Raw genomic sequence first — 22,242 nt, forward strand, 5'->3', positions numbered from 1 at the left:
CTCTGATACACTGTTCCCATTAGTGTTCAGAGGTCCCCATTTTCCAACTCATCCTCAGAGATATGGGCCTCATGGCCAGAGTAGGATTTGGAGGGGCATTGATTGGCGTAGTGTCCCCTACCTCCACATGTTGCGCATATAATTGGTTTTTTGCCCTTTGAAGAGGCAGAGTCTAAGTCCATAGGGGAAGGACCAGAGTTGCGCGCAGAGGAGGAGGAGGAAGCCTTGGGAGCAGGAGTGGAGGTGGCAGTGACTGGGTGGTTATCCTTCTTGATAGTTTTGAAGGTAACGTCCATGGTGGTGCCATCATTCCACTTAACAATTGGAACTGCAATCCCTTTGGCATTTTGGCCAATTTTTTGGAGGACCCCCTTCTTAGCCTTTCCATCCACAATCGCATACACCTGTTCCCCAACAGACAGTTTATCCCTGGGCGCTCCCTGGGCTGCTGCTGACGTAGAGGTGCTGGATTTGCTTCCAGATTGGTTTGAAGAGGAGGAGGAACCCTTGTGCTGGGCCGCAAACTGCTCTAGGCGCTGATCCACCTTAAGGGCCTTCTCTGCAAGAGTTGCAAGAGTAACAGAGGCATCTGCATGGTCATAATCTTGGACCATGAGAGTTTCCTTAATTTTGTGGGATAGGCCATCATAGAACATATCCCTAAGAGAGGGGTCGTTGTAACCAAGACCTTGAGAATAGGTCTGGAAGTCCTTGTAATAGTCTTGGACTCCCTTGGTCTGTTTGAGGGTGCGCAGCTTGGCGCGGAAGTTCTCTGTCCTATTTTGGACATTCCAGCGTGCATTGAATTGCAGCCAGAAGGCATCCAGATTGTGGAGCCAAGAGACAGGATTCCCTTTAACAACGTCCTCTTCCAGGTAGGGCTCAAGCCACTCATGGGCCTTGCCATCCAGGCAGGAAATGATAAAAGCAATTTGCTCATCCACTGTTGAGCCAGGATATGAGATCCTGAGATAATGAGATACAGCAACCCTAAAGGAGATTGCCTTGTTTTTGTCAGACCCATCAAATTTGTCTGGCGTTGCAAGTTTGGGAGCCTTGGTAGCCGAGGCAATAGAAGAACCAGACGCAGCCGCAGTGCCTATTTTGGCAATATCAGCCCCAAGTTTAACAATGAGGGCATCAAGATTGGTGATGCTGCTGTCGTGGTTGTTGAGGGTGGCCTGTGTGGTGCCAAGATCTGTGTGATGGGCAGCCGCTTGTCCTATGACCAAGGAGAGGTTTTGATTCATAGCCAGGAGGAGGTTTTTGATCTCCTGGGCCCACGCAGGTATCTCCTGGATATTGGTGGGGACAGACAGCGCATTGGGATTGGCATGCACATAGGTAGATGGTTGGGTTGACATAGTGGAGAAAAGGGGAATGGGAAGATACTAAGTAATGTCCTTGCTAAATAAGGCAACTTCACTACTAGTTTAGGAAAGATGGGAGGCTAGATGATTGGCCCCACTAAGCTCACAGTTTATTCTTTACGCTAATCACTGTCTCAATACCTAGCGTTGAATGCTCCTTACAACTGATCAACAAGCCTTGGATGGGCGTGATACAGAGGCAGGTTTTGCACAAGCGGGTCTTTGACTGTCTGTGACGCAGAAGAAGTTGTGGCAGACTTTTGGGTGGACGTTTGCAATGCTAGCCGTGTAACAATAACCCCCTAGTGCAACAATCACCAGTTTTGACTATTATCTGGCTATGCTGGATCACTGGTTCTTGATGGGTCGTGCCAGTACTAACACCCTAGTAGTCCACAAGGGTTGGTGATGAAGAACTCGACCTAATGTCAGAGCCAACAACTACCACAGGGTAAAGCCCAACAAGCTATTGCCTAATATAGGACTTATCAGCAAGTGGGATCTAACAATGCTCTAAGGCAATTGCCAGATGAGGGGTTGGACAAGACCAATTGAGTAAGAGTGCACTATGCTATAAAGATAGCTGGGCAAAGGACCTTTGACAGTGACTGGTATGCTCTCAGGCAATACTCTTAATTGTATGTCTTAGGGTAGTAGGTGTTGGAAGGGATAAGAGGTCAAGTTCTGAGGCTTAAGGCTCTCAGAACCCTCCTTATATATTCAACAGAGAAGAGGAAGAGTAATTACATGTACAAACATCACAACAAAGATAAGGTCACATGACCAGAGATAAGAAAACGAGATCACATGACTAAAGGTCATGTGATGAGATTACATAATAAGCGCTCAGCGCTTAAATAGCATAAATATGCATATAACCATAAATCTTCATGAAAATAGCGCATATATTCACTATTTCTTCGACTTAGTGGTTTTTAAAGGTGGTCACGCCTCTAGGGCATGACAGTAGGTGAATGTATCCACCTGTCAAGTTGGTGATTCCTAGTCTATAGCCCTATAGTAATCCAGGTACTGCTTAGTCCCTCAGGGTCTTTGATTATTACACCCTTATGACCTTCAGCTATTCCCCAGGTACTGGTACCACAGATGGTCTCAATCCCCTAAGACTATAGTGCCCACTAAGCTGGCCCACCAATAGTCCTAGTTAAGCAATACTGGGGCAAATGCGTCACCCAGTAGAGTATTATATGCTAGCACTAACAAGAGCACTGCACAGAGCCAAGAACTTGACCTAATGTCAGAGTCTGACTAATGAAGAATGGGATAGATGCCTAAAGAGGCAGTGCTGGCTTTGGGGATAAGCAGAAGACTGCAACCAACACTTTAGATAGAGAGATTACTTGCCAAATATGGCACAAGACCCCTTAGAATAGAGCAGGAGAGTGGGGAGGGTAGTCAGTAGATTGACAGGAGGTCAAGTTCTGGTCTGAATGCCAGAACTCTCCCTTCATTATATACATCATACAGAACAAGGGAACTGTAAAGTACAAAGGAGAACAATGGAAGACATACTACAAAGGTATGGGTAACTAAGAGAACAATAGAACAATGCAACTAAGGACATATGGTAACTAAGTAACCAGAGGACAAAGCTAACAGGCTAAACAAAGGGACCATTCACATTCCATGTTGATTGCTCTGCCAGGGGAGTCCTGCATGGCCTGTGGTCATGTTGGGAACATCCCCTGGTCCATATAATTCGTAAAATTTAGATAAAATGATAATAGAATATTAGGGTATCTGTGTCCATGCCTCTTGGGTCATGACAGATATGATGCAATACTGGTGGTTATAGACTCATTCTCCAAATTTGGCCACTTCATCCCAACCACAAAAAAGGTGTTGGCTAAAGGTCTAGCTAACCTCTTTGTCACCCATATTTGGAAACTCCACGGACTGCCCGTTAGAACCATATTGGACCGAGGAACAACATTTACTGGGAAGTTCCTCAGAGCCCTTTACCAAAGGCTGGGAATCCAACCATCCTTCTCCTTGGCCTATCACCCCAAATCAGACGGACAGACCAAGTGCATCAACCAGTTCATTGAGTTCTATCTAAGATCTTACGTAGCAGCAGACCACTTGGATTGGGTCAAATGGTTGCCACTTGCGGAATACGCTTACAACAATGCTAAGCACGCTGCAACCAGAAAGACCCCCTTTGAACTGATTTATGGAAGGAATCCCATGATGAACCCGTCAACCGTACCAGCCAATGTACCAGAAGCGGATCTGGTAGCCGATACCCTGGCTCAGGAATGGCAGGAGGCAGAATCAGCACTCAGAATGACTAAGGAACGCATGGCAAGACCAAAAGGGATAATTCCGGAATACTCCGTGGGCAAGAAAGTATGGCTTGATGGAAAAAATGTAGGACTTAGGACAAACTCTAACAAACTGGACCCCAAGCAACTAGGTCCATTTGAAGTCACAGAAAAAATATCAAGTCACGCCTACCGCCTAAAACTCCCAGACTCCCTGAAAATCCACAATGTATTCTATGTAGGATTGCTGTCCAAAGCACACGAATCCCCCAGCCAACCATTCCCAGAAAGATCCCCTCCTGAAACAATAGAAGGGGAAGAGGAGTACGAGGTTGAACAAATCATTGACTCCAAGCAACAACGGGGAAAATGGTTCTACCTAATTAAATGGAAGGGTTATGGTCCGGAAGACAACTCCTGGGAACTGGAAGAACTCTTAGAACACAGCCAAGAGGAGATTCAACGCTTCAACAAGTCACAACTGAAAAAGGCTTGTGACTCTGCCAAGAGCCTTTAAGGGGGGGCAATGTTACACCCTCAAGAATTATACCATTGGATTCGCCTATTTTTCTATTATTTTTAGTATTTTTTACGGACTCTTTATCTTTACTTTTTCGATCACGTGATCTCGGCGCTTATTATGCCGAGATGCCGCGCCGAGATGCCGTGCCAAGGGCGCTTAGAAGTAATCCACGCTTCTGCGCAGCCCGCAGCATGCTTCCCATTTGTCTTTTGTACTTCTTTCTCTCACGCGCACAGACCATGTAGATAGTGCGCTTTGTCTATATATACAGCAGGGAAATCAACTGGGAACACCAAGTCGATTTTACCTTGTCTCATACCATTGAGGAGGATCATCCCCAGCCAGCTAAGTAGCCGGCCCTTAGTAGTTCAGAAGCTCACCCTTTATTGCGCTCACCACACCTCCAGGGCTAAGCCCCCCTTGCCAGTAGTTTAGTCAAGTAGACAGTTACCTTACGTAACCTTAGTATAGCCTTAGATAGTAGTTGTATAGCCTTGTTTGTAGTAGTACGGCCCCAAGCGCCCAACCCACTAGCGTGTGACCAACCTTACAGTTGGGTCACAACATGCACACAGCAGTTGATTGGTCAATAGGGACTGTCCAACGCTAGGCGGTTGACACAAGTTCTTAGCGCTAGAACAATAAAGCAACCCATAAGTCCTGTTATAGGCACCACTCTCCCCCACTTGCCCACCATTACCTCCTGCACCCCCTCTTGCGCTTCCTCCTGCGCTTCCCAGCGCTCTGCTTCCCACCAAGGCCATTCATACCCCCATGAAATGGCAACCTGCTCCCAGAGCACCACTTGTCCCCCGTCCCCTCTTGATCAAGGAGAGCTGGGACCCACTCTTCCAGCAACCGCCGTTGAGTCAACAAGCCTTGTGTCCTAGACATCCTTAAGGGTTGTCTAGGTAGCAGGCGCTTGTGGCCGTATGGACTGAGTAGACCGCTTAAGGCAGTGGGGAGGCTACCTACAACAACTAACTATCTAAGTACAATGACCAAAGTCCTAGTGACAATGGCAAGCTATGTATCTACAATGAGGAAGTTGCTTAAGGCAACAAGTACAGGTGGTGACTTAGTAGTTACTGGCCTAAGGCCTTGTACAAGTTAGAGATGCAACAAGAGGTAATCAACCTGGGTGTTACCATGGTTGGTTGGCCTCCTTATATATTACAGAGCTACCTAATTACAAATACAACTATATGCAATACTGTATCAAATAAGAACCCCAATCTGCAGTTGGCCTTACTCATGCATACGTGTCATAGTGATGTCATCAGGTGGAGGTGGCTACGCGTGCTGAGGTAAGCGCGGATGGGGATGTGGCTTGGCGCTTAGCGTATGATATAAGCGCCAAAGTCACGTGATTGAAAATGTTGTCCAATTGTCTTTGTTTAAAATCGAGAAAATGGGAATAAATTCCCTGGTATTGAGTGTGTCTACAACACCTTGAACCCAAGGTCTATGGGGAAATCTCCCTTGGACAAGCAATCTCCCTTATCTTGGGATTGCAAAACCAAGTCATCCAGCTCAAGCAGGAACTTGAGGAAACCAAGGAAGCAGCAAAAGAAGCCCAAGAATGGATGGGAACCATCAATCAAGCCCTCACTTGCATTGAGGCTAGGGGTGGAGCCCCCCACACACCAGAAGACCAGAAGCCCCTGGCAGTTGAGGCCACACCCAGGCCCTTACCCAAAACAGACACTGCTCCAGCACCTAGTGCGCCCCTCATTGCCTGGGCCAACCCCATCAAAGCTCCCCCCACCTTTGCACAGCCAACCCCTGTCCAGGCCCCCCCGCAAGGCTATACTCCCCCTCCACCTTTGCCTATCCAACTTTGTTCCCCCCAAGTCCCTCAACCAGCGGCTCCTGTAGCCACTTATCAAACCCCGGTTAAGGTGGATCACCCTGACACCTATACCAGAAGAATAGGGAACAAAGCCTGCCAGTGGCTCACAAGAATGCTGGCATGGGTACGTCTGAACCAACAGATGTTCCCCACGGATCAGGAGACGCTATCATTCCTCCTGATGAACATGAAGGACATGGCAGGGGCCTGGGCTCACCCCCACCTCAATCAACTTGGGTCCCACAGGGCCCTAATTCAAACAGTTGATGACTTCAGAACGGAGTTCTTGGCTGCATTTGGGAACCCAGATGCCACGCAAGCCGCTGAGCAGCAAATCACCAACCTTACTCAGACAGGAACCTGTGCTGAGTACATCACAAAGTTTAGGACCATTGCCATGGACCTAGACTGGAACAATGCCACCCTCCGCGGGCAATTCGCACAAGGCCTCCACTGGGAGGTCAGCCGACTCATTGCTACCCATGAGCGGCGCCCCACTACCCTCCTTGAGCTGCAGAACGCAGCTCTGGTCATTGATAACGCCCTCCGCAAAGAGCGCGCCAGCCACCCGCCAAAGGGTAATAAGTCTGGCACCACCCCCAATAGGGGGGCAAGTACCAGCCAACAGGCCACCAGGCTGGGACGCCTATCCAGCAATCCCAACTTTGTATCCAAGGAGGAGCGTAACCGCTGCAGGGCCAAAGGCCTCTGCATCAAATGCGGGAAGGCAGGTCACAAGTTTGCGGAATGCCGCACTGGCTGGAAGGCCATGCCCAAGGAGGAGGGCGCTAAAAAGGAAACCGCCAAGATTGGCAAAGAGTCTGGACCCAAATTGGGAAAAGACTAAGGGTACCTGCTGCCACGTGCAAGGACCCCAAGGACTCTGTTTTAGGATTGGAAATTTGTAATATATTGAATAGTCACAATAGAAACTCCCCACTTTTTACAATCTCCATCCAACCAGAGAAACAAGCAGATCAAATAGAAGTCCTGATAGATTCAGGCGCCACATCATCTTTCCTCCACCCTTGCACAGCGGAACAACTCCGCCTCCCACTGATAGACCTACCAGAACCCCAAACCGTTACTATGCTTGATGTGTCAAGCCCCCAGGCAGGCAAAATCTGGAAGAAGGCCAATCTAACCTTCTCCCTTGATGGCAAGCACATGACTGAGACATTCCTAATCTGCAATACAGGGTCTCACGCCGCTATCTTGGGATTGAAATGGCTAGATGCCCATAACCCGGAAATCAATTGGAACACACGCACCCTTACTTTCCCCCATGCACCCCTGGAACACATAGCCATTGCCAAGGAGGAGGAGGCCAACAAGAATCCCCTCAAAGGAGTACCCCCAAAATACCATCAATACACAAGGGTATTTGGGGAGGAAGAATTCAACAAACTTCCCCCTCACCGGCATTACAACATCAGTATTGAGCTAACAGAAGAAGGACCTCTCAATTCCCCTCTCTACAGTATGACTGATGCAGAATCTGCTACACTGAAAGACTGGCTCAGGGACAAGTTGAAGGCAGGGAAAATACGTCCCAGCAAGTCCTCCATCAGCTCCCCTGTGATGTTTGTACCCAAAAAGGATGGTTCCTGCCAACTGGTTGTTGACTACCGTTGCCTCAATAACCGGACCAAGAAGAATGTGTACCCGTTACCACGCCCAGACAACCTTATGGCCCAGCTCCGCGGCGCCAAGGTTTTTACTAAGTTGGATTTACGGTGGGGCTACAACAACGTCTGTGTCAAGGAAGGTGACAAATGGAAAACTGCATTTTGCACCAAGTATGGCCTCTACAAGTCCCTGGTTATGAGCTTTGGTCTGACCAACGCCCCCGCTGCATTCCAACACTTCATGAACAAACTGTTCAAGGACCTGCTTGATGTTTGTGTCATCATCTACCTTGACAATATCTTGATCTACTCCAAAGATGACACAGCTCACACTCAGTGTCATAGACACACTCAATACCAGGGAATTTATCACCATTTTCTCAATTTTAAACAAAGGCAATTGGACAACATTTTCAATCACATGACTCCAGCGCTTATATCATACGCTAAGCGCCAAGCCACGTCCCCATCCGCGCTTACTCAGCATACGTAGCCACCTCCACCCATGACATCATCATGACACGTCAGTGACACGTATGCATGAGTAAGACCAACTGCAGAGCGGGGTTCTTATTTGATACAGTATTGCATATCATGTATTGGTAATTAGTCTATCCCTGTAATATATAAGGAGGCCAACCAACCATGGTAACACCCAGGTTGATTACCTCTTGTTGCATCCCACATTGTACAAGGGCCTTACAGCCCAGTAAACTACTTAGTCACACGCCTTAAGCGTTGTTCTCACTGTACATACATAGTTTGCCACCGCCTTATAGCGTGCGGCCATTGTAGATAGTTAGTTAGACATTGTAGGGTAGCCCTCACCGCCTTAAGCAGTTCACACCTGTATGCCCACACGGCCGTAAGCGCCTGCGCCCTTGATGTCCTTACAGACGTCTAGGACACTCAGCACGTTCACAAAGTCTTAAGGCGTCTGATGGAGAACCAGCTGTTCTGTAAGGCTTCCAAATGCACCTTCCACATCAACTCTGTGGAATATTTGGGGATAATTGTATCAGATAAGGGTTTTAGTCTGGATAAACTCAAAATCCAGGCCGTCCAGGAATGGCCCACACCCACCAAGGTCAAAGAAGTCCAATTGTTCCTGGGATTTGCCAACTTCCTGCAACAATTTGTTGCCAACTTCAGCCACATGGCTAGGCCATTACATAACCTGGTCAAGAAAGATACAACCTGGCAATGGGGCACTAAGGAACAGGAAGCATTCCAAAGGTTGAAAGACGCCATCACCAATGCACCAGTACTATGTCATGCGGACCCCTTGAAACCTTACTTCCTGGAAACAGACACATTGGGCGTGGCTCTAGGCTCCATACTCAGTCAACAACAGGAAGATGGTTGCCTCCACCTGCTAGGCTTCCTATCCAAGTCATTTAAAGGTGCTGAACAAAATTACAACACCCATGATAAGGAACTCTTGGCAATCATTAGGTCCTTTGAGTATTGGCGTATATTCTTGGAAGGAACCAAGCATCCAATCACTGTCTTCACCAACCATTGGAACCTAGAATATTGGAAGGAATCTTAGATGTTCAACAGACGCCATGCCAGATGGCACCTACTACTGGCTGGGTATAACTTCCAAATTGTCTACCGCCCAGGGAAACAATCAGGAAAGCCAGACGCACTATCACACAGACCAGACCACACCAATATCCCACCTGCCAATCAGACAATGCTCCCCAACCCTGTATTTGCCAACATAGCTCTGGTAACTCCCAAAAAGGAACTCCAACAACAGATCAAGGCCGCCCTAGACCAGGGCAAGTCATTGGAGGAAATACTGCAGTTCCTCCAAAACAAGTCTAAGGCACCTCCGTCCATTAAGCGCGCCTTCAAGGACTATCAAATGGAGTCAGGCCTACTCTTCTACCAAGGCCAGATTGTAGTCCCTGACATTGGAGACCTGAGAACAGACCTACTGTGGATCTTCCACAACAGCCCCCTGGCCGGTCACCCAGGTAGACAGCAAACGCTGGAACTTGTCTCAAGGAACTATTACTGGCCTGGAATCCACGCAGACACTTACTGGCACATGGACTCTTGCAAAACTTGTCAACAAATCCAGAAACCCAAGTACGCGCCCATTCCGCCTCAACCCCTAGAACTACCAACACGCCCCTGGCAGCACGTGTCATACAATATGATAGTGGATTTGCCCAAAGATGGAAATAGTGACTCTATCCTGGTCATTGTAGACAGCTTCACCAAATATGTCATCTTGGTGGAGTATTCCAAAAAGCTCAAGGCCCTGGAACTAGCAGACCTATTCCTACGGCACATATGGAAATGTTACAGCATGCCCAAAAAGACAATCTCAGAACAAGGGAGAGTCTTCAACAACAAATTCCTGAAAGCTCTGTACCAACGTCTAGGAATAGACCCTCACTTCTCCTCAGCTTACCACTGTCATGACCTTCACAGGCATGACATAATTTTCTACTATTTTTCACCTTTTTTCCGAGACAGTTTCCTTTTTTAGTATATATTTATGACTCATCAAGATCACATGACATATTTGATATATGATGTGAAATTGTAAATGACTCACTATTTAGTACTGTTGTTTTTGATGTGGCTTGTCTCATGTATTTAAACCAGGTCAAGTTGTTGCTAAACAGCAAGACTTGACCTCTTTGTCAATTCATCCTAAGCTTACTCCTATCCCTTGCCCAGGCCCCTAGTTGGCCATCAGTGCACCTTACTAAGAAATCCATAACCCAGGCCTAGTTGCCCTCTACCCTACTTCATACCCCTTGGCCCTCAGTTGGCCCTCTACCCTGCTTCATAGTCCATTGGTGATAGGGCCACGGACTTTAAACCTACTTGTATCATAGGTCCAAGCTTAGTCGTGACAACCACCCTCAAAGTGATGGCCAAACAGAACAAGTAAACCCCACAGTGGAACACTTCCTGTGGGCCTATTCAGGGATCAACCAGAAGGACTGGGTCAAATGGTTGCCAATGGCGGAGTTTGCCTACAACAACGCAACTGTCCTAGACGTCCTTAAGGGTTGTCTAGGTAGCAGGCGCTTGTGGCTGTATAGAACTATGTAAGGACCGCTTAAGGCGGTGAGGGTGCTACCTACAACAACGAGCCTACTATCTACAATGACCACACGCTATAAGGCGGCGGCAAGCTACGTAAGTACAGTGAGAACAACACTTAAGGCGTGTACTAAGTGGATTCCTGGGCAGTAAGGCCCTTGTACAGTGTTTGTGTTGCAACAAGAGGTAATCAACCTGGGTGTTACCATGGTTGGTTGGCCTCCTTATATATTACAGAGCTACCTAATTACAAATACAACTATATGCAATACCATATCAAATAAGAACCCTGATCCGCAGTTGGCCTTACTCATGCGTATGTGTCACTGACGTGTCATAGTGATGTCATCAGGTGGAGGTGGCTATGTATGCTGAGGTAAGCGCGGATGGGGACGTGGCTTGGCGCTTAGCGTATGGTATAAGCGCCAAAGTCATGTGATCAAAAATGCTGTCCGTTTGCCTTTGTTTAAAATCGAGATAATGGGAATAAATTCCCTGGTATTGAATGTGTCTACAACACTGCCCCCCCTCTAAGGGCCTTGGCAGCACCAAGGGCCTTCTTTTTCATGTCTTTTTTGTATTTTTCTAAATTTTTTCCGCATTTTTTAAGTTTTCTTGGGGTTCCCACGTGTTTTCTTCAGATCCATACCCTCCCATTTGACTTGGAAAAACCACTTCCCATTCCTTTCTTTGGCATTGGTTATCCCTTCCACCTTGTATTCTTCTTCTCCGTCCACAGTGACTGGTGGAGGGCAATTCTTGAAGGCGCGTTTTTTGTCCCTTTTTACCTTTGATAGGAGTCCTACGTAGAAGATGTTGTGGATTTGCATTGTTGGAGGGAGTTCTAGGCGGTAAGCTTGGTTGGAGATTTTTTTGATGACCTTAAACGGTCCTAGGCGCTGTTCCATTAGCTTGGGACTCAAGGTTTTGAGGTTGACATTTTTGGCGTCCAGCCAAACTTCTTCTCCAATCTCAAATTCTGTTGGGTTTCCTTGCTCTCCGGCTATCATCCGCTGTTTAGACTGCCGGAGCGCCGACTCCACTTCTTTCCACTGCCTCCATTGCTTGTGCCAGGTTGTCCGCTTCTGGTACATCTGTTGGTACGTTAGATGGGGTTAACGTAGGTTCCCATCCATACAAAGCTTTGAAAGGGGTCTTGCCCATGCTGCTATGTACGGCATTGTTGTACGCAAATTCTGCCATTGGGAGCCATCTGGTCCAATCCCTTTGATTAACCCCCAAGTAAGCCCTAAGAAAATGTTCAATAGAGGGGTTGACGTGTTCCATTTGTCCGTCACTCTGGGGGTGGTAGGCAGAGGAGAAATGAGGGTCAATGCCAAGGCATTTGTATAGAGCCCGTAAGAATCTGTTGTTGAAGACCCTTCCTTGGTTGGATATGGTCTTTTCCGGCATACCGTGGTGTTTCCACACATTTTCCAGGAATAGTTCCGCTAACTTGGGTGCCTTGAGTTTCTTGGAGCATTTTACAAATATCCCGTACTTTGTGAAACTGTTGACAATTACTAGGATTGAGTTGTGGCTTCCGTCCTTAGGGAGGTCTACTATCATGTTGTAAGACACGTGCTGCCAGGGCCTGACGGGGAGTTCAAGAGGCTGAGGGGGAATGGACGCGTATTTGGGCTTCCTGATCCGTTGACAAGTCTTGCAGGAATCCACATGCCAGTAGGTGTCAGCACGGATGCCAGGCCAGTAGTAGCTCCTTGATACCAACTCTAGGGTGCGCTGTCTTCCTGGATGTCCTGCCAAGGGACTGTTGTGGAAGATGCGGAGTAGGTCCGTCCTTAGTGTCCCAACGTCAGGGACTACAATCCGTCCTTGGTAGAAAAGTAGATCAGCCTCCATCTTGTAATCTTTAAACGTGCGTTTGATTGAAGGGGGTGCTTTGGACTTGTTTTGTAGGAACTGGAGGATTTCTTCCAGTGATTTGTCCTGGTCCAGGGACAACTCAATCTGGCGTTGTAGCTCTTTCTCCGGTGTAACTAAGGCAACATTGGCAAATACTGGGTTTGGCAACATAGACTGGGGTTCTGGTGGAATGTCTGCGTGATCCAATTGTTGTGACAGGGCATCTGGTTTTCCCAATTGTTTTCCTGGCCTGTATACAATTTGGAAGTTATACCCAGCAAGGAGTAAGTGCCAACGTGCGTGGCGCCGGTTGAATGTGCAGGATTCCTTCCAGTATTCTAGGTTGCGGTGGTTGGTAAACACGGTGATTGGATGCTTGGTTCCTTCTAAGAAAATCCGCCAGTACTCAAAGGAACGTATGATTGCAAGGAGTTCCTTATTGTGGGTGTCATAGTTCTGTTTGGCACCTTTGAAGGACTCTGATAGGAACCCTAGTGGGTGCAAGCAGCCGTCTTCCTGTCATTGGCTGAGTATGGAACCTAGAGCTGCGCCGGAGGCATCTGTTTCCAGGAAGTAGGGTTTGGACGGATCAGCGTGGCAAAGAACTGGGGCGTTGGTGATGGCAACCTTTAATCCTTGGAAGGCTTCTTGTTCCTTGGTGTCCCATTTCCACAGCGTGTCTTTCTTGACTAGGTTATGTAACGGCCTAGCCATGTGGCTAAAGTTGGCAACAAAACAACAAAGGAAGTTGGCAAATCCTAGAAACAATTGGACTTCTTTGACCTTAGTAGGTACTGGCCATTCTTGTACCGCCTGGATTTTGAGCTTATCCAGGCCGAAACCCTTATTGGAGACAATGATTCCCAGGTACTCCACAGGGGTGGCGTGGAACGTGCACTTGGATGCTTTGCAGAACAATTGGTTCTCCATTAATTGCTTCAGGACCTCATGAACGTGTTGTGTATGTGATGCGTCATCCTTAGAGTATATCAGGATGTCATCAAGGTAAATAATGACGCATACATCCAGTAAATCCTTGAATAGTTTGTTCATAAAATGCTGAAAGGCGGCAGGGGCATTTGTTAAGCCAAAGGTCATAACCAGGGATTTGTAGAGGCCGTACTTAGTTTGGAATGCGGTCTTCCATTTGTCACCTTCCTTTACCTGTACGTTGTTGTAACCCCAACGCAAGTCTAGCTTAGTAAAGACCTTGGCACCACAGAGCTGGGCCATGAGGTTGTCTGGACGGGGAAGCAGGTAGACGTTCTTCTTGGTGCGGTTGTTAAGGCGGCAATAATTGACAACCAAATGGCGGGAACCATCCTTTTTGGGTACAAACATTACGGGGGAACTGATAGAAGATTTACTGGGGCAGATCTTGCCTGCCTTGAGTTCATCCCTGAGCCAATCTTTGAGCGTGGCGGATTTGGCGTCAGTCATGCTATATAGCAGAGAGTTCAAGGGGCCTTCTTCTGTTAGATCAATCCCAATGTCATAATGCCGGTGCGGGGGGAGCTTATTGAATTCTTGCTCTCCAAATACCTTGGCGTATTGATGGTACTTGGAAGGGATTCCTTTGAGGGGGTTTTGGTCAGCTTCCTCCTCTTCAGCAATGGCTACGTGTTCCGGTGGTGCGTGGGGAAAGGAGAGGGTGCGTTGATTCCAATCAATTTCTGGATTATGGGCATCTAACCATTTCAATCCCAAGATGGCGGCATGGGACCCTGTGTTGCAAATTAGGAAGGTCTCAGTCATACGTTTGCCATCAAAGGAGAAGGTTAGGTTAGCCTTCTTCCAAATTTTGCCAGCCTGGGGGCTCAACCCATTGAGCATAGTAACAGTGCGGGGTGAAGGGAGATCTATGAGGGGTAGGCGGAGTGCTTCCGCGGTACGGGGGTGGAGGAAAGATGAGGTGGCGCCTGAGTCTATCAGGACTTCTAGTGATTCCGCTTTTTTCTCTGGTGTGATCAAAATAGTGAAGAGTGGTGACATTTTACTACTAGATATGTTACAAAATTCAATACACAAGCCAGAGTCCTTGGGGTCCTTGCGCGCAGCAGCAGGTCCCCTTAGTCTTTTCCCGATTTGGGTCCAGACTCTTTGCCAACCTTGGCGGCTTCTTTCTTGACACCTTCCTCCTTAGGCGTGGCCTTCCAGCCAGTGCGGCATTCCGCAAATTTATGGCCTGATTTGCCGCACTTGATGCATAGGCCCTCAGCCCGGCGGCGGTTTTGCTCCTCCTTGGAGACAAAGTTGGGATTGCTGGAGAGGCGCCCTGGTCTTGTGGCCTGTTGGCCGGTACTGGCCCCCTATTGGGGGTGGAGGAAGAGGTTCCAGACTTACTTCCCTTAGGCAGGTGGCTGGCACGCTCCTCACGGAGGGCGTTATTGATGACCAGAGCCACATTCTGCAGCTCAAGGAGGGTGGTTGGGCGCCGTTTGCGGGTGGCAATAAGACGGCTGACCTCCCAGTGGAGGCCATGTGCAAATTGCCCACGGAGGGCGGCATTGTTCCAGTCCAGGTCCATAGCAATGGTCCTGAACTTGTAATGTACTCAGCGCAGGTCCCTGTCTGAGTAAGTGTAATTTGCCGCTTGGCGGCTTGCGTGGCATTGGGGTTCCCAAATGCGGCCAAAAACTCCGTCCTAAACTTGTCAACTGTTTGGATAAGGGCCCTGTGGGACCCAAGTTGGTTGAGGTGGGGGTGCCCAGGCTCCTGCTACGTCCTTCATGTTCATTAGGAGGAACAACAGGACCTCCTGATCCGTGGGGAACATCTGTTGATTTAGATGTACCCATGCCAACACCCGCGTGAGCCATTGGCGGGCTTTGTTTCCCTATCTTCCCCGTATAGGCGTCAGGGTGGTCCACCTTGACCGGGGCTTGATAAGTGGCTACAGGGGCCACTGGTTGTGGGACTTGGGGGAGCGGAGTTGGATAGGCAAAGGCGGAGGGGGAGTATAGCCTCTTGGGGGGCCCATACTGGGGTTGGCTGGGCAAAGGCAGGGGGAGCTTTTGTGGGGTTGGCCCAGGCAACAAGGGGCACTAGGCGCTGGAATAGGGTCGGTTTTTGGTAAGGGCCTGGGCGTGGCCTCAACTGCCGGGGGTTTCCGGTCTTCTGGTGTGTGGGGGCTCCACCCCTAGCCTCAATGCAAGTGAGGGCTTGATTGACTGCTCCCATCCAGTCTTGGGCTTCCTTTGTTGCTTCCTTGGTTTCTTTGAGTTCCCGCTCAAGCCAGAGGACTTGGTTTTGCAATCCCAGGATAAGGGAGATTGCTTGGCTGAGGGATACTTCCCCGTAGACCTCTGGTTCAAGGCTTGTTGACTCAACGGCGGTTGCCGGAAGAGTGGGTCCCAACTCTCCTTGATTGAGAGGGGATTGGGGACAAGCAGAGCTCTGGAACAGGTTGCCATCTCATGGGGGTATGAGCGCCTTGGTGGGAAGCAGTGCGCTGGGAGGCGCGGGAGGAAGCGCAAGAGGGGGTACGGGAGGTAATGGTGGGCAAGATGGGGGAAATGGGGGCTGTGTAGCCAAAGGTGCCTGTATCAGGACTTATGGCGCTTTGTTGTGCTGGCGCTAAGAGCTTGCGTCAACCACCTAGCGTTGGACAGTCCCTATTGACCAATCAACTGCCGTGTACGGGCGTGATGTGGAACAGGTTTTTGCAAGCGGGTGGATCTGCTGACTAGCTCCGCTGACAAAGGGTGCGGTGACCGGTGGTATGCGGACAATTAGAATCCGTCTGCCTTATAGCAATTTGGTACTACCTGGGGCCAACGCTAGTTTGATTATTGATAGCAAAAGGCAAGCCCAATCAGGTGATTTCCCTTGTGCTAGTACAGGGGACCTTCTTGTTTGTTGAGACTGAGTGGGTGTGCTTGGTGGGCACGGTTTGCAACCAACTTAAGGTTGATTACCTAGTGTCCTAGACGTCCTTAAGGGTTGTCTAGGTAGCAGGTGCTTGTGGCCGTATAGAACTATGTAAGGACCGCTTAAGGTGGTGAGGGTGCTACCTACAACAACCCTACTATCTACAATGACCACACGCTATAAGGCGGCGGCAAGCTACGTAAGTACAGTGAGAACAACGCTTAAGGCGTGTACTAAGTGGATTCCTGGGCAGTAAGGCCCTTGTACAGTGTTTGTGTTGCAACAAGAGGTAATCAACCTGGGTGTTACCATGGTTGGTTGGCCTCCTTATATATTACAGAGCTACCTAATTACAAATACAACTATATGCAATACCGTATCAAATAAGAACCCCAATCCGCAGTCGGCCTTACTCATGCATACGTGTCACTGACATGTCATAGTGATGTCATCAGGTGGAGGTGGCTACGTATGCTGAGGTAAGCGCGGATGGGGACGTGGCTTGGCGCTTAGTGTATGGTATAAGCGCCAAAGTCACGTGATTGAAAATGCTGTCCATTTGCCTTTGTTTAAAATTGAGAAAATGGGAATAAATTCCCTGGTATTGAATGTGTCTACAACAGCAACACACAGTAGCACCGGCAAATCCCCTTCAAGGCACTATACAGATGGGAACTGTCCCTGACCCCAAGCAATGTACCAACAGATGTCCCAGAAGCTGATGACATGGCAACCCAAATGGAAGCACAATGGCAAGAGAGAGGCAGCACTCCAACAGTCAAAATCATGTATGACAGCTGGGGAAACAAGGGAACCAATCAGTTTTGAAGTTGGGGAAGAAGCCTGGCTGGACGCCAAGAACGTGAAACTGAAAACCCTGAGTCCCAAGCTAACAGAACAACGCTTAGGCCCCTTTGAAATAATGGAAAAAATCTCTGACCGTGCATACCGCCTAAAGCTCCCCCCATCAATGAGGATCCACAACGTCTTTTATGTGGGATTACTGTCTAAAGTGAAAAGGGATGATAAGCGGCCTTTGAGACCAACCCCCACCGGTAACCATGGACAGGGAAGAGGAATACAAGGTAGAAGGAATCACAGACATGGAAGAAAGGAACAGGAAATGGTTTTTCAGGGTCAAATGGAAAGGATATGGATTGGAGGAGAATACCTGGGCCAAGGGAAAACCTCAAGAATGCCAAAAAATCCTGAAAATTTTGAGAAGGCAATGAAAAGAAAGGCCCTTGGCGCTGCCAAGGCCCTTAGAGGGGGGGCAGTGTTGTAGACACACTCCATACCAGGGAATTTATTCCCATTTTCTTGAATTTAAACAAAGTTGAACGGACAACATTTTTGATCACGTGACATTGGCACTTATCATACACTAAGCGCCAAGCCACGTCCCCATCCGCGCTTACTCAGCACATGTAGCCACCTCCACCTATGACGTCATCATGACATGTCAGTGACACGTATGCATGAGTAAGACCAACTGCAGAGCGGGGTTTGTTAAGAGTCGTGTAAGTACAGGAGTAAGAAAGAATTACTATATACAAAATGTATATGGGAATAACTAAGAACTAGTATTAAGAATCAGAATATGCACAGAATATATGCACAATATAGGCTAGGTTATCAGGAATAACAACTCCTAACAAATAGTCTAGCAACTATGAAGTGCAGGTGGTTGGTTATGTATAGTACCTTAGACTAATGTTACTTAAGCCTAAGTGACTAAGGGTATGTATACTTAAGGTCTCTAGGATAGTACCTTAAGTAAGAGGGTTACCTGACTAATGTATTTATAGGATTTGCCTAATAAGTATAGGACTTATATATGCTTAAGTAAGACTTAAGACTTATGGGTTTACCTAAAATATATCTAGGATTTATGAGATATTGTAGGTAAAGATATCTACAATAGGGGGTATGGTGGATTGAAACACTATCACTCAATCACAACAATCCTTACAGTATTGTTGCACTATACTCAATGTTGAACTCAACAACTGTGACAGTCAAGGGGCACAGGGTTGCAGTAAGTACACTAATAGGTTACCCTGTGTCTGTTGGGACTAGCCTATGGTCTTAGTGCGCCGAATAACCTCCTATGCTATTTACAGTGAGTCAATCACTAAAGTAAATGCGCAGATAAGCTGTTAAAGGCTTGTGTGTATATGTCAATATATAAGAGTGGATAAATGGATGCATTAGAAGCGTCTTCACAGGGTCCTTTTATACCCTGAGAAGGCGCACAAACAAGTATATACATGATTGATACCAAGAGGGGGTACAGGAGGTACAGGTGGCAACTGAAACACTTGAGGGAGCCAATACTTTGGTACATAGTAAACAAACAACAGATCCTAATATTTGCCCCAAGGCAATGTTTGCCCCAAGGCATTATTTACCTGTGTGGGTCCTTAGATGTCCCAAGGCTAAGTGTTTCATCCTTGGAGTAAACAGTCCCAAAGGTAGGATACCTCTGCATTGGGTACTTACAGTAAATGGGGCATAACTCTACCAAATGTTGTCCGTTTTGGGAGTTTGACCCAGCGTTCTGGAGCGCGCAAACATGCGCACCTGAGCGCAAGCGATTCGGCAGTGTGGGATGCCCGGGTGATGGAGAAAAGGCGCATTTAGTGCGTCAGCGCTTAAGGGCTGATTAAGCGCCGGAGCACTTGCCTATGCGACAGGGGGGACCCTGAATATTTCTGTGTGTAGCCACAAGATAGAATCTTGAATAATAAATACTACAAACAAGAGAAATATTACTTGTTACTGTTTATCTACTCAGCTGAATTTATATATTTAAATGAGTGAGAAAACAGCATATATGCAAAAGACATTGCATATTAAGGGTATTCCTGAGGTTTGTAGGTTTTGTAAAGGTCACTATTGGATAGAGGGACCTTGAAAACCTTAGTTCGCATCTTTATCTCACTTATTTACTGTAAGATTACTAGTGTAATTAATAAAATAAGTACAGATTAAAGAAGAAATGTCATATCCATAACAGGGTTCTTATTTGATACAATATTGCACATCATGTATTTGTAATTAGTCCACCCTTGTAATATATAAGGAGGCCAACCAACCATGGTAACACCCAGGTCAATTACCTCTTGTTGCATCCCTACATTGTACAAGGCCTTAGGCCAGTAACTACTTAGTCTCCACCACCTGTACTTGTTGCCTTAAGCGGCTTTCTCATTGCAGTTACTTAGCTTGCCACCGCCCTTACGGCCTTGGCCATTGTACTTAGATAGTTAGTTGTTGTAGGTAGTACTTCTGCCGCCTTACGCGGTATACTTAGTTACTTACAGCTGCAAGCGCCTGCTGCCTTGACGCCCCTTAAGGACGTCTAGGACACATTCAGACCAGAACTTGACCTCCTGTCAATCTACTGACTACCCTCCCCACTCTCCTGCTCTACTCTAAGGGTCTTGTGCCATATTTGGCAAGTAATCTCTCTATCTAAAGTGTTGGTTGCAGTCTTCTGCTTATCCCCAAAGCCAGCACTGCCTCTTTAGGCATATATCCCATTCTTTATTAGTCAGACTCTGACAAATACAATGCTGTACTAAAGAAGATAAAGTCATATGCTGATAGGCATTGTTGCCAACCGCAAATCCAGGTAGTCTTCCCATGTCACTGCACAGCCATTGCTTGCAGCGCCATGCCACAGGTGCTCCAGCACTTTGGCAAATTGAGATACTCAAAGGAGACCCCAATCAACATGTGTAGGCATCAAATACCGCAACATGATACAATGCCAATGTTGTTCCTTCTGCGTGCATATGCCTGCCTGATGGTACAAATAATTAGTATAGTCAAGTCCAGCCAGCAAAAAAGAAAAAGAAAAGAAGAGAAAACATATGAAAAGGTACTGAAGGAAGAAGAATGACATATATGACATGCTTGGCTGGATGCTATCAATCAACTTGACAATCTGCTGCACAGAGCATTGTATGCGCATGTCATTTGATGATACACCACACATTACCTGATAAAGCAACAATATTCAATCAAACAATTAGCACTAAACTCCTATGCACATACCAAGTATAGATAAACCAGAGCTGCATGTCTCCAGCTTTCTTGGACTGCTAGCCATATGATTGACTGGGCTGAATCTGCTGTCCTTGTGCTTGTTTTGTCAGGCAATTGATGCAGCCGCATGATACACTCTTCTATCAACTGCCAGTGCTCTTTGGTAGGTGTACCCTCCAGATGTTGCAGCCTTGAGTTGTGTATCTCTACCAGGATCACAAGAAACTTGGATGGACAGCCATGCACATATTCCATGGCTTGAAACCTTGAAGTATGCAGGTCATCAATGGATGTATTGTACACAACAAGGGTTGGAAGCCCAAGGGCAAGAGCGGTCATTATATTGGTACAAGCAAACCAGTTGATTTCTCCACAAGTTGAGGAGAGAGTGTGAACAAGAGAAATTGACATTGATCCATCATTGCTTGACCATAGTGCGCGCTCTGAGAATGCAACTTCCAGGAATGAGAGTGAGCACCACTGGAGACATGCATAGCTTTTGTTAATTGTTTTGGTCACCTTGTGTTTGAGTAACAAAATCTGATCTATCAAGTTGAATTAGTACCAAGCGTGAAACAATGTCCTTTGCAGCATACCTCTATATGGCTGGTCAGACAACTCCTGCTATCCATAGGTGTGATTGGACCCACAATGGCAGTCAATTGTGAATTAATACACTGCTCAAACCACTCAACCCAGTTTATATGGTGGTGCTTGTATATCCACTCTCCTCCATTGAGGATCTCTTGATACATGACACACATCAAGAATAATAACCAGTGAGTTGGCTGTGAGTTGTTGTACGCCAACTGTAAGGTTGGGTACATGCTAGTGGGCGGGCGCTTAAGGCCGTACTAAACACTGCAAACTACTGACTAAGGCTATACTACTGCGCTATACTACTGTATCTACAACGCTTAAGGTGTCCTACTTGTATCTACTGTTGTCAAGGGGGGCTTAGCCCTGGAGGTGTGGTGAGTTAGGATAAGGGGTAAGTGTTTACTACTGATGGGGGCTGGCTACTTAGCTGGCTGGGTACCTTCTCTTCTGAATAAGAGACAAGGTAAAATTGACTTGGGGTCTCCTGTTATGGATATGACATTTCTTCTTTAATCTGTACTTATTTTATTAATTACACTAGTAACCTTACAGTAAACAAATGAGATAAAGATGCGAACTAAGGTTTTCAAGGTCCCTCTATCCAATAGTGACCTTTACAAAACCTACAAACCTCAGGAATACCCTTAATATGCGATGCCTTTTGCATATATGCTGTTTTCTCACTCATTTAAATATATATAAATTCAGCTGAGTAGATAAACAGTAACAAGTAATATTTCTCTTGTTTGTAGTATTTATTATTCAAGATTCTATCTTGTGGCTACACACAGAAATATTCAGGGTCCCCCCTGTCGCATAGACAAGTGCTCCGGCGCTTAATCAGCCCTTAAGCGCCGACGCACTAAATGCGCCTTTTCTCCATCACCCGGGCATTCCACACTGCCGAATCGCTTGCGCTTAGGTGCGCATGTTTGTGCGCTTCAGAACGCTGGGTCAAACTCCCAAAACGGACAACATTTGGCTGAGTTATGCCCCATTTACTGTAAGTACCCAATGCAGAGGTATCCTACCTTTGGGACTGTTTACTCCAAGGATGAAACACTTAGCCTTGGGACATCTAAGGACCCACACAGGTAAATAATGCCTTGGGGCAAACATTGCC

At 47.2% G+C, this 22,242-nt stretch overlaps 8 protein-coding genes across 8 annotated transcripts; 5 read left to right on the forward strand and 3 right to left on the reverse strand.

Annotated features, from left to right (window-relative positions):
- Window positions 1–26: 26 nt before the first annotated feature.
- RhiXN_07013 (Transposon Tf2-1 polyprotein) lies at window positions 27–1,364 on the reverse strand (the record flags this gene model as incomplete). The annotated part of the gene is made up of 1 exon (XM_043326829.1): window positions 27–1,364. The coding sequence occupies one exon, from the start codon at window positions 1,362–1,364 to the stop codon at window positions 27–29; it is 1,338 nt and encodes a 445-aa protein (XP_043185301.1).
- Window positions 1,365–3,060: 1,696 nt separating this feature from the next.
- On the forward strand, window positions 3,061–4,172 carry RhiXN_07014 (Retrotransposable element Tf2 protein; the record flags this gene model as incomplete). The annotated part of the gene is made up of 2 exons (XM_043326830.1): window positions 3,061–3,092; window positions 3,161–4,172. The coding sequence occupies 2 exons, from the start codon at window positions 3,061–3,063 to the stop codon at window positions 4,170–4,172; spliced, it is 1,044 nt and encodes a 347-aa protein (XP_043185302.1).
- Window positions 4,173–4,952: 780 nt separating this feature from the next.
- RhiXN_07015 (Retrotransposon-derived protein PEG10) lies at window positions 4,953–6,877 on the forward strand (the record flags this gene model as incomplete). The annotated part of the gene is made up of 2 exons (XM_043326831.1): window positions 4,953–5,046; window positions 5,616–6,877. 2 exons carry the CDS (start codon window positions 4,953–4,955, stop codon window positions 6,875–6,877), a joined length of 1,356 nt encoding a protein of 451 aa, XP_043185303.1.
- A 242-nt stretch (window positions 6,878–7,119) lies between these two features.
- RhiXN_07016 (Retrotransposable element Tf2 protein) lies at window positions 7,120–9,210 on the forward strand (the record flags this gene model as incomplete). The annotated part of the gene is made up of 2 exons (XM_043326832.1): window positions 7,120–7,929; window positions 8,563–9,210. 2 exons carry the CDS (start codon window positions 7,120–7,122, stop codon window positions 9,208–9,210), a joined length of 1,458 nt encoding a protein of 485 aa, XP_043185304.1.
- Window positions 9,211–9,357: 147 nt separating this feature from the next.
- RhiXN_07017 (Retrotransposable element Tf2 protein) lies at window positions 9,358–10,164 on the forward strand (the record flags this gene model as incomplete). Its single annotated transcript, XM_043326833.1, has 1 exon — window positions 9,358–10,164. The coding sequence occupies one exon, from the start codon at window positions 9,358–9,360 to the stop codon at window positions 10,162–10,164; it is 807 nt and encodes a 268-aa protein (XP_043185305.1).
- A 1,077-nt stretch (window positions 10,165–11,241) lies between these two features.
- RhiXN_07018 (Retrotransposable element Tf2 protein) lies at window positions 11,242–14,588 on the reverse strand (the record flags this gene model as incomplete). The annotated part of the gene is made up of 4 exons (XM_043326834.1): window positions 11,242–11,315; window positions 11,380–11,733; window positions 11,774–13,087; window positions 13,136–14,588. 4 exons carry the CDS (start codon window positions 14,586–14,588, stop codon window positions 11,242–11,244), a joined length of 3,195 nt encoding a protein of 1,064 aa, XP_043185306.1.
- Window positions 14,589–14,665: 77 nt separating this feature from the next.
- Window positions 14,666–16,907, reverse strand: RhiXN_07019 (Retrotransposable element Tf2 protein; the record flags this gene model as incomplete). The annotated part of the gene is made up of 5 exons (XM_043326835.1): window positions 14,666–14,871; window positions 14,940–15,133; window positions 15,255–15,477; window positions 15,503–16,009; window positions 16,901–16,907. The coding sequence occupies 5 exons, from the start codon at window positions 16,905–16,907 to the stop codon at window positions 14,666–14,668; spliced, it is 1,137 nt and encodes a 378-aa protein (XP_043185307.1).
- A 253-nt stretch (window positions 16,908–17,160) lies between these two features.
- RhiXN_07020 (uncharacterized protein) lies at window positions 17,161–17,751 on the forward strand (the record flags this gene model as incomplete). The annotated part of the gene is made up of 1 exon (XM_043326836.1): window positions 17,161–17,751. The coding sequence occupies one exon, from the start codon at window positions 17,161–17,163 to the stop codon at window positions 17,749–17,751; it is 591 nt and encodes a 196-aa protein (XP_043185308.1).
- Window positions 17,752–22,242: the final 4,491 nt, after the last annotated feature.

This window comes from Rhizoctonia solani, chromosome 13, assembly GCF_016906535.1.
Source record: "Rhizoctonia solani chromosome 13, complete sequence".
Lineage (NCBI taxonomy): Eukaryota > Fungi > Basidiomycota > Agaricomycetes > Cantharellales > Ceratobasidiaceae > Rhizoctonia > Rhizoctonia solani.